The 12,039-nt window shown below is 46.3% G+C and overlaps 1 protein-coding gene across 7 annotated transcripts in view; it reads right to left on the minus strand.

Moving 5' to 3' along the window:
* Window positions 1-12,039, minus strand: part of LOC139415811 (MAP/microtubule affinity-regulating kinase 2b) — a 111,900-nt gene that overhangs the window by 83,792 nt on the left and 16,069 nt on the right. For all 7 annotated transcript variants that reach the window (XM_071163921.1, XM_071163922.1, XM_071163920.1 and 4 more), the window contains exon 2: window positions 1,218-1,382. In XM_071163921.1, the coding sequence (XP_071020022.1) occupies window positions 1,218-1,382 (165 nt within the window). The remainder of the gene's footprint in view (window positions 1-1,217; window positions 1,383-12,039) is intronic.

Consider the following 12,039-nt stretch of genomic DNA (forward strand, 5'->3'; position numbering starts at 1 on the left):
ATAATAGAGACAGTATATCTAGCTGGTCTGTCATAATATAATAGAGACAGTATATCTAGATGGTCTGTCATAATATAATAGAGACAGTATATCTAGCTGGTCTGTCATAATATAATAGAGACAGTATATCTAGCTGGTCTGTCATAGTATAATAGAGACAGTATATCAATTGAATTTACCACAGGTGGACTCCAATCAAGTTGTAGAAACATCTCAAGGATGATCATTGGAAACAAGATGTACCTGAGCTCAATTTTGAGTCTCATAGCATAGGGTCTGAATACTTTTGTAAATAAGGTTTCTGTTTTTTATTTTTAATACATTTGCAATACTTGCCAAAAACCATTGTTTTCGTTGGTATTATGGGGCATTGTGTGTAGATTGCTGAGATTTTTTTTTAGAATAAGGCTGTAACGTAAAGTCAGTGGGTCTGAATATTTTCACAAGACACTGTGTATTATTATTGCTCAAACATATTGTTAATTTATGTAATACTTCATATTAATTGTGCATCTATTGAATTGAGAGAATCTCTCTCTCTCTCTCTCTCTCTCTCTCTCTCTCTCTCTCTCTCTCTCTCTCTCTCTCTCTCTCTCTCTCTCTCTCTCTCTCTCTCTCTCTCTCTCTCTCTCTCTCTCTCTCTCTCTCTCTCTCTCTCTCTCTCTCTCTCTCTCTCTCTCTCTCTCTCTCTCTCTCTCTCTCTCTCTCAACTAGGCAAGTCTGTAAATAAGAATTTATTCTAAACTATGACGGCCTAGGAACAGTGAGTTAACTGCCTTGTTCAGTGGCTGATTCTAAGACAGTGTTCAGCATTCTGAACTGGGTCTGTCTCTGCCTGGTGGAACACAGTGAGGACAGAATGTTGACTGTTCCAACAGAACACCCACTTCAACTCAACGGAGAGACAGTTGGGCTGCATCTCAATAGTCTACAATGGCTTCCTCTCCTAGTCTCCTCTCCTTCATCAAGTCCTTCAGGAGGAGAGCGGTGGGATAGAAGAATGAAAATCAATAACGGTGTGTGAGAGAATGCATGTGTCTGAGCTGAGGGGGACTGTAGGGGTGGTTCAAAATGGATCCAGTCCAAATGCAGAAGGAATTGAGATACAGCCCAAGTCCAAAGTGGAGGCTACACAGGAAGTGATGCAACAAGACAGGAAGCAGTTCCTGCCAGAAGAGAAATTGGTGTCTCTGTGTGTATGTTGAAAAGTGTGTTACCTCTTTCCCGGTGAGGACATGGCGTGCCAGTTTGACTTTTGCGAAGTTGCCCTTGCCAATGGTCTTCAGCAACCGATAGTTACCGATGTGAGGGGTCTCTTCCGCCGTCGTGGCAACCGAGTTCCGACATCGCGGCATGCTGGGACGGCCCCCCGCCTTGGTGTCCTGGTAGAAGGGAAGGAGGGAGAGGAGGGGAGAGAGTTGTTTAAGTACAGGGATCATCAACTAGATTAAGCCAATTATTTCTTGAGCAGAACCTACTTACAAATAATTGGTAGACTGCAAATTGACCGCAAGAAACCCAAACAGATATTTGAATGAAGCATTATATTATCTCAAACCTTGCTAACATATGTATACGATCACAAACACTGACTTTACAAAATGGGCCAGGGATGCTGGACCATGTTGACTCCAACGCTTCCCACAGTTGTATCAAGCTGGCTGGTTGTCCTTTGGGGTGGTGGACCATTCTTGATACACACAGGAAACTGTTGAGCGTGAAAAACCCAGCAGCGTTGCAGTTCCTTTCAGAAACCGGTGCGTCTGGCACCTACTGCCATACCTCGTTCAAAGGCACTTAAATCTTTAGTCTTGCCCATTCACTCTTTGAATGGCACACATACACAATGGTCTCATGGCACACAAACACAATCCATGTATCAATTGTCTGAAGGCTTAAAAATCCTTCTTTAACCCTGTCTCCTCCCCTTCATCTACACTGATCGAAGTGGATTTAACAAGTGACATCAATAAGGGTTCATAGCTTTCACCTGGATTCACCTGGTCAGTCTGTGTCATGGGAAGAGCAGGTGTTGATAATGTTTTGTGCATTTAGTGTCGATCTCTCTATTTTGCGTGGGAATATACAGAACAGAATTCTTTGCAACAGATTTGCTGAATAGAAATCAGTTGGACCTGATTAGCTGATGTTTTTACATGTCTGTTTTGGTCTGAAAACTTGGGCAGCCAAATAAAAATCACCCAGCAGCCAGTTGGAGAAGCCTGCTTCAGTAGGTCATATGGTTGAGTGTAGTCTGGCCCAGGAGTGTGAAGGTGAACCGAAAGGCTCTGGAGCAACGAACCGCCCTTGCTGTCTCTGCCTGGCCGGTTCCCCTCTTTCCAATGGGATTATCTGCCTCTGGCCCTATTACGGGGGCTGAGTCACTGGCTTACTGGTGCTCTTCCATGCCGTCCCTAGGAGGGGTGCTCACTTGAGTGGGTTGAGTCACTGACGTGGTCATCCTGTCTGGGTTGGCGCCCCCCCCCCCCCCTTGGGTTGTGCCGTGGCGGAGATCTTTGTGGGCTATACTCGGCCTTGTCTCAGGATGGTAAGTTGTGGTTGAAGATATCCCTCTAATGGTGTGGGGTCTGTGCTTTGGCAAAGTGGGTGGAGTTATATCCTGCCTGTTTGGCCCTGTCCGGGGGTATCACCGGATGGGGCCACAGTGTCTCCTGACCCCTCCTGTCTCAGCATCCAGTATTTATGCTGCAGTACTTTATGTGTCGGGGGGCTAGGGTCAGTCTGTTATATCTGGAGTATTTCTCCTGTCTTATCCGGTGTCCTGTGTGAATTGAAGTATGCTCTCTCTAACTCTCTCTTTCTCTCGGAGGAGGACCTGAGCCGTGGGACCATGCCTCAGGACTACCTGGCATGATGACTCCTTGCTGTCCCCAGTCCACCTGGCCGTGCTGCTGCTCCAGTTTCAACTGTTCTGCCTGCGGAGCATACAAGTATCTAAGTATTTGACTGAGCGGTGGTAGGCAGAAGCAGGCGCGTAAACATTCATTCAAACAGCACTTTCGTGCGTTTTGCCAGCAGCTCTTCGTTGTGCGTCAAGCATTGCGCTGTTTATGACTTCAAACCTATCAACTCCCGAGATGAGGCTGGTGTGACCGAAGTGAAATGGCTAGCTAGTTAGCGGGCACTAAAAGCGTTTCAAACATCACTCGCTCTGAGCCTTGGAGTGGTTGTTCCCCTTGCTCTGCATGGGTAACACAGCATCGAGGGTGGCTGTTGTCGTTGTGATCCTGGTTCGAGCCCAGGGAGGAGCGAGGAGAGGGACGGAAGCTATACTGTTACACTGGCAATACTAAAGTGCCTATAAGAACATCCAATAGTCAAAGGTTAATGAAATACAAATGGTATAGAGGGAAATAGTCCTATAATTCCTATAATAACTACAACCTAAAACTTCTTACCTGGGAATATTGAAGACTCATGTTAAAAGGAACCACCAGCTTTCATATGTTGTTATGTTCTGAGCAAGGAACTTAAACGTTAGCTTTCTTACATGGCACATATTGCACTTTTACTTTCTTCTCCAACACTGTGTTTTTGCATTATTTAAACCAAATTGAACATGTTTCATTATTTATTTGAAGCTAAATTGATTTTATTGATGTATATAAGTCAAAATAAGTGTTCATTCAGTATTGTTGTAATTGTCATTATTACAAATACATTTTAAAATCTTCCGAATAATTGGTATCGGCTTTATTTGTCCTCCAATAAATCGATATCGGCGTTGAAAAATAAATCGCTCGACCTCTAATCCCTACCCCGGTCAACAGCTCTGCACCCCCCACAGCCACTTGCCCAAGCCTCCCCCATTTCTCCTTCACCCAAATCCAGATAACTGATGTTCTGAAAGAGCTGCAAAATCTGGACCCCTACATATCAGCTGGGCTAGACAATCTGGACCCTCTCTTTCTAAAATTATCCGCTGCAATTGTTGCAACCCCTATTACTAGCCTGTTCAACCTCTCTTTCGTATCGCTTGAGATCCCCAAAGATTGGAAAGCTGCCGTGTTCATCCCCCTCTTCAAAGGAGAGACACTCTAGACCCAAACTGTTACAGACCTAAATATATCCTATCCTGCGTTTCTAAAGTCTTCGAAAGCCAAGTTAACAAACAGATCACCGACCATTTTGAATTCCACCGTACCTTCTCCGCTATGCAGACTCAACAGCCTTGGTTTCTCAAATGACTGCCTCGCCTGGATCACCAACTACTTCTCAGACAGAGGTCAGTGTGTCAAATCGGAGGGCCGGTTGTCTGGACCTCTGGAAGTCTCTATGGGGGTGCCACAGGGTTCAATTCTCAGGCCGACTCTTTTCTCTGTATATATCAATGATGTCGCTCTTGCTGCTGGTGATTCTCTGATCCACCTCTACGCAGACGACACCATTCTGTATACTTCTGGCCCTTCTTTGGACACTGTGTTAACAAACCTCCGGATGAGCTTCAATGCCATACAACTCTCCTTCCGTGGCCTCCAAATGCATCCTTCACTCATGCTGCTAAACATACCCTTGTAAAACTGACTATCCTACCAATCCTTGACTTCGGCGATGTCATTTACAAAATAACCTCCAACACTCTACTCAGCAAATTGGATGCAGTCTATCACAGTGCCATCCGTTTTTATCACCAAAGCCCCACATACCACCCACCACTGCGACCTGTATGCTCTCGTTGGCTGGCCCTTGCTTCATATTCGTCGCCAAACCCACTGGCTCCAGGTAATCTATAAGTCTTTGCCAGGTAAAGCCCCACCTTATCTCAGCTCACTGGTCACCATAACAACACCCACTAATAGCACGCGCTCCAGCAGGTATATTTCACTGGTCATCCCCAAAGCCAACTCCTCCTTTGACCGCCTTTCCTTCCAGTTCTCTGCTGCCAATGACTGGAACGAACTACAAAAATTACTGAAGCTGGAGACTCTTACCTCCCTCACTAGCTTTAAGCATCAGTTGTCAGAGCAGCTTACAGATCATTGCACCTGTACACAGCCCATCTGTAAATAGTCCATCCAACTACCTCATCCCCATATTGCTATTTATTTCTTTGCTCCTTTACTCCCCAGTATCTCTACTTGCACATTCATCTTCTGCACATCAATCACTCCAGTGTTAAAATGCTATATTGTAATTACTTCGCCACTATGGCCTATTTATTGCCTTTTACCTCCCTAATTTTACTACATTTGCACACACTGTATATAGACTTTTTCTATTGTGTTATTGACTGTACGTTTGTTTACTCCATGTGTAACTCTGTGTTTTTGTTTGTGTCGAACTGCTTTTCTTTATCTTGGACAGGTCGCAGTTGTAAATGAGAACTTGTTCTCAAATGGCCTACCTGGTTAAATAAAGGTGTTCTCTACTGGCCTACCTGGTTAAATAAAGGTGTTCTCAACTGGCCTACCTGGTTAAATAAAGGTGTTCTCAACTGGCCTACCTGGTTAAATAAAGGTGTTCTCAACTGGCCTACCTGGTTAAATAAAGGTGTTCTCAACTGGCCTACCTGGTTAAATAAAGGTGTTCTCAACTGGCCTACCTGGTTAAATAAAGGTGTTCTCAACTGGCCTACCTGGTTAAATAAAGGTGTTCTCAACTGGCCTACCTGGTTAAATAAAGGTGTTCTCAACTGGCCTACCTGGTTAAATAAAGGTGTTCTCAACTGGCCTACCTGGTTAAATAAAGGTGTTCTCAACTGGCCTACCTGGTTAAATAAAGGTGAATTGTTTTTAATTTAAAAATCACACACACACACACATGACAACTGTGGGCATCTGAACAAGAGAGAGAGAACGAGAAAGAGAGAGGTCCCTCTACAGCTGTAGCAGCAATCAGACCAATCTGGCAAAATTTTTAGACAGCAGCCTCTGAACTCAATCCCAGTTCAGATGAACAAACCAATCTGGCTAATCCAGCCTTTAAGAGGACAGCCTCTGGTGTATCACACAAACAACTGTATTTCTGACATCATTATCCCTAGGACATGTTATTGAGGTCTTGCAGGGGTGTGTGTTCCTTGGGGTGTGCTTGACGTCAACACACGCACACAGGAAGACACACACACACACTCCCTCTCCTACCTTATTTGCTAACTAGACTCACATTCTGTTCAGAACCTTTCTTTGCCGCCTCTACAATTATGTGTGTGTATGTCAAAGAGCTGTGTGTGTGAATGTCAGAGAGCTGTGTGTGTGTGTGTGTGTGTGTGTGTGTGTGTGTGTGTGTGTGTGTGTGTGTGCGTGTGCTGACTGTCCTCGTGGCGCATGTCAACATTAGCTAGACTGGTGAGAGGAAGTTACAACATTATCCCCATAACACTGATAAGAGCTGTGTGTTTGTGTGTGCACATCCGTGTGTGTTTGAGAGAGCGGTGTGTGTGTATTTTATAGTGCGACTCCTGCAATATCCTCTCTAGCTCCCCCCCGTCCATCTCTCCCCCCACTCTCCATCTCTCTCTGTCTCTCTCTCCCGCCCCCCCTCCATCTCTCACTCCCGCCCACCTCCATCTCTCCATCTCTCTCCCCCATCTCTCCCCCCCCCTCTCCATCTCTCTCCCCCTCTCCATCTCTCTCCCCCCTCTCCATCTCTCTCCCACCCCGCTCTCTCTCCCGCCCCCTCTCCATCTCTCTCTTCCATCCCCCCGTCCCCCCCCCCCCCTCCATTTCTCCCGTCTCTCTCTCCCGCCCCCCCCTCCATTTCTCCCCTGTCTCTCTCTCCCCCCCTCCATTTCTCCCCTGTCTCTCTCTCCCACCCCCCCCTCCATTTCTCCCGTCTCTCTCTCCCGCCCCCCCCTCCATTTCTCCCCTGTCTCTCTCCCGCCCCCCCCTCCATCTCTCCATCTCTCTCCCCCCATCTCTCCATCTCTCTCCCCCCTCTCCATCTCTCTCCCCCTCCACTCCATCTCTATCCCCCCTCTCCATCTCTCCCTCCACTCCATCTCTCTCTCCCCCCTCTCCATCTCTCTACCCCCCACTCCATCTCTACCCCCCTCTCCATCTCTCTCCCACCCCCCTCTCTCTCCCGCCCCCTCTCCATCTCTCTCTTCCGCCCCCTCTCCATCTCTCTCTTCCATCCCCCCGTCCCCCCCCCCCTCCATTTCTCCCGTCTCTCTCTCCCGCCCCCCCCCTCCATTTCTCCCCTGTCTCTCCCTCCCCCCCCTCCATTTCTCCCCTGTCTCTCCCTCCCCCCCCTCCATTTCTCCCCTGTCTCTCTCTCCCGCCCCCCCTCCATTTCTCCCGTCTCTCTCTCCCGCCCCCCCTCCATTTCTCCCGTCTCTCTCTCCCGCCCCCCCTCCATTTCTCCCCTGTCTCTCTCCCGCCCCCCTCCTCCATTTCTCCCGCCCCCCTCCATTTCTCCCCTGCCCCCCCCCCCTCCATTTCTCCCGTCTCTCTCCCGCCCCACCCCCCCATTTCTCTCTCCCGCCCCCCCTGTCACTCCCCCCAATCCATCTCTCTCCCCCCTCCATCTCTCTCCCGCCCCCCCTCTCTCTTCTTCTCATCCCCTCTGTACTATTGTGCAGGATTTTCTCCGCTCTCATTCCTTAACAGCTGCACGCCAGCCACACACAAACAAACTCACCTGTTATAATTATAGATGTGCAATTGATGTCATTGTTTTGTTCTCACATTACTTTCAGCTAGCTAGCACTGACTCATAACGCTAGTTACAGAACCAAGACACACACACACTGACTCATAACGCTAGTTACAGAACCAAGACACACACACACACTGACTCATAACGCTAGTTACAGAACCAAGACACACACACTGACTCATAACGCTAGTTACAGAACCAAGACACACACACTGACTCATAACGCTAGTTACAGAACCAAGACACACACACACACACTGACTCATAATGCTAGTTACAGAACCAAGACACTCACACTGACTCATAACACTAGTTACAGAACCAAGACACACACACTGACTCATAACGCTAGTTACAGAACCAAGAAACACACACACACTGACCTATAACGCTAGTTACAGAACCAAGAAACACACACACACACACTGACCTATAACGCTAGTTACAGAACCAAGACACACACACAGAGCTGTAGTAATGTGTATCCCAGTGTGTGGGAACGGTTTGACTCAACCCTCATTACTACTGTCCTTTCCTAGGGAACAGAGGAACACGCATACACTCAGTGAACAGCCGCACACACACGCATGCACACACACACACACACACACGCACACACACACGCACACACACACACACTCGTTAGAAGAAGAGAGTATTTGAAGACCTAAAGACACAGACAGACACCTACATAAGTCCATAGTAATGATAAGTCCAATGGGGGGAGATCACACACACACACACACCCTCCTGTGTACTGGTCGTGATGGATGTGTTGCCATGGTGATGTGTTGCTGGCTGTAGCTGCCCTCACACCATTTCCCCTTCTCCTCCCTCCCGTGTCCTCTGTCATCCCTTCTCTTCCACCGCCTCAATCCCATCTTCCACCTCGATCTTTGTATTCAATGATGGGAGATGGATGCAAGATATTCTGTCATGCACGCACACACACACACACACACACACACACTCCGTATTTATATTACTTAGACGCTGTTGCACACAGAGAAAGTCAGCCATGAGTAGGGTGAACTAAAAATAAAATGTCCACCTACACACACTCATACGCTCTCACTCACGGACAGGGATGTGTGTGTGTTATACGAACTCCCTACAGTAAAGGGTTTGTGTTGGTACTTGTCAAGGGAGAATGCATTTGCGTTGAAGTGTGTGAAACTATGAGCTCGTTAACAACAGGGGAGGTTATTTAAATAAAGAATCACCTTATAGCATGAACAGCGCCACCTAGTGGTCAGAACCTTTATATATATATTTTTTTTTTAACTAGGCAAGTCACTTAAGAACAAATTCTTATTTACAATGACGGCCTACCTAGTGGTCAGAACCTGATCATATCAGGATGCAGGGTGGGACTTAAACCCAACAACTTCAATGACAAATCTCTCTGAACAGGGTGAAAACACCAAATTCACTGAGAATACATTACATAGGAAGAAACAATACTCCAAGCGATAGCTACATATTACATGTCAAACATAGAGAACGAACACTATAGACACTTGTTGTTTGGTTGGTGTGTTGGAGGTCCGTGGGTGGCTTTTGACCACTTTTTTGGATTCCTCATGTCGTACACATTGTTAGAAATAGTTTTCGTCCAAATCAGCTGTTAGGTATTATAATTATTGAATATTATAGGAGTTCTATAAAAATAAAAAAAAATGCAATTTTGGGTGCAATCAATTCGCTTTAATTTATATTTCAACAAAATATTTTTTTATCTTATCCGTTTCTAACTACAGAAACGTTTCCAGAACCATCTGAAATGTCATGAAATGACCTGAGAGGGGAGATGGAGGGGGGGGGATCCTACGAAGCAGAAACAGAGGGAGAAAAGATTTTAAAAAACACAGAAATAAACAAGAAACGAGAAAGCAGCTATGTCCTTTTCCCCCCTCTCACACCCCAACCCAACATACACAGGACACACACCTACAGGACGCACACCTACAGGACGCACACCTACAGGACGCACACCTACAGGACGCACACCTACAGGACGCACACACCTACAGGACGCACACCTACAGGACACACACCTACAGGACGCACACCTACAGGACGCACACCTACAGGACGCACACCTACAGGACGCACACCTACAGGACGCACACACCTACAGGACGCACACCTACAGGACACACACCTACAGGACGTACACACCTACAGGACGCACACCTACAGGACGTACACACCTACAGGACGTACACACCTACAGGACGTACACACCTACAGGACGCACACACCTACAGGACACACACCTACAGGACGTACAGGACGCACACCTACAGGACGCACACCTACAGGACGCACACCTACAGGACGTACACACCTACAGGACGTACACACCTACAGGACGCACACACCTACAGGACGCACACACCTACAGGACGCACACACCTACAGGACGCACACACCTACAGGACGTACAGGACGCACACCTACAGGACACACACCTACAGGACCTACAGGACGCACACCTACAGGACGCACACCTACAGGACGTACACACCTACAGGACGCACACACCTACAGGACGGACATGCCAGGTGGTGTCTGAGAAAAAACAGAAATAAATGCCCAAAGACTCCAGCCACCCGACACATGGACTGTTCTCCATGCTACCGTCCGGCAGACCGTACCGGCGCATCAAGGCTCAGATGACCCCTGACCCCTGACCACAAGACTATCCACACTGACTCTATGCTCATCCACAGGTCTCTTCCCACTCAGACACACACCCCATCACACCTACACTGCTGCTAATAGGATTATTAATTAAATGTATTACCACTACGCTGCTGTTCATTGATTATTGATTACCATTAGTATCAATTTACCCTGCTACTGGTCACTATTACTCCTGTTTACATGTATATATTACCACCAGTATAGTCCTGTTAACATGTATATATTACCACCAGTATAGTCCTGTTAACATGTATATATTACCACCAGTATAGTCCTGTTAACATGTATATATTACCACCAGTATAGTCCTGTTAACATGTATATATTACCACCAGTATAGTCCTGTTAACATGTATATATTACCACCAGTATAGTCCTGTTAACATGTACAGTGGGGCAAAAAAAGTATTTAGTCAGCCACCAATTGTGCAAGTTCTCCCACTTAAAAAGATGAGAGAGGCCTGTAATTTTCATCATAGATACACTTCAACTATGACAGACAAAATGAGAAGAAAAGAAAATCCAAAAAATCACATTGTAGGATTTTAATGAATTTATTTGCAAATTATGGTGGAAAATAAGTATTTGGTCGATAACAAAAGTTTATCTCAATACTTTGTTATATACCCTTTGTTGGCAATGACAGAGGTCAACCGTTTTCTGTAAGTCTTCACAAGGTTTTCACACACTGTTATTGGTATTTTGGCCCATTCGTCCATGCAGATCTCCTCTAGAGCAGTGATGTTTTGGGGCTGTTGCTGGGCAACACGGACTTTCAACTCCCTCCAAAGATTTTGTCTCATAACCCGCAGTCCCAGCGGTTACATCCACAATTTATATCTATTTGTATTTATTATGGATCCCCATTAGCTACTCTTCCTGGGTCCAGCAAAATTAAGGCAGTTAAAAATATATATTTTTAAACATTACAATAGATTCACAATAGATTTCACAACACATTGTGTGCCGTCAGGTCCCTTCTCTACAACACAAAATCCATGTTATCGTGTATGTATGCATATGCCTGTGCCTTTGTGTGTGTATCTCTTCACAGCCACCCTGTTCCATAAAGTGCATTTTTTTGTAAATTTTTTTAATCTGATTCTACTGCTTGCATCAGTTACCTGATGTGGAATAGAGTTCCATGTAGCCATGGCTCTATGTAGTACTGTGAGCCTCCCATAGTCTGTTCTGGACTTGGGGACTTTGAAGAGACCTGCATTGTGGGGTATGCATGGGTGTCCGAGCTGTGTGTCAGTAGTTTAAAACAGACAAAACAGTGCATTCAACATGTCAATCAATACAAGAAGTGATGAAGTCAATCTCTCCTCCACTTTCAGCCAGGAGAGATTGACATGCATGTTATTAATATTAGATCTCCGTGTCCATCCAAGGGCCAGCTGTGCTGCCCCTGGTTTGAGCCAATTGTAGTTTCTCTGTGGCACCTGACCACACGGCTGAACAGTAGTCCAGGTGTGACAAAACTAGAGCCTGTAGGACCTGCCTTGTTGATAAGTGTTAAGAATGCAGCGCTTTATTATAAACAGACTTCTCCCCATCTTAGCTACTGTTGCATCAACATGTTTCGACCATGACAGTCTTCAATATGCGCCTCGTAATTTGATAAGGAGGACGTGAGCAGTGTGTCCCCGACGTGTCCGTCTTCACTTGTAGCTTACTTCGGAGCGGAAAACGCCTGTGAGAAGGACC

Source organism: Oncorhynchus clarkii, chromosome 9 (assembly GCF_045791955.1).
Source record: "Oncorhynchus clarkii lewisi isolate Uvic-CL-2024 chromosome 9, UVic_Ocla_1.0, whole genome shotgun sequence".
NCBI lineage: Eukaryota > Metazoa > Chordata > Actinopteri > Salmoniformes > Salmonidae > Oncorhynchus > Oncorhynchus clarkii.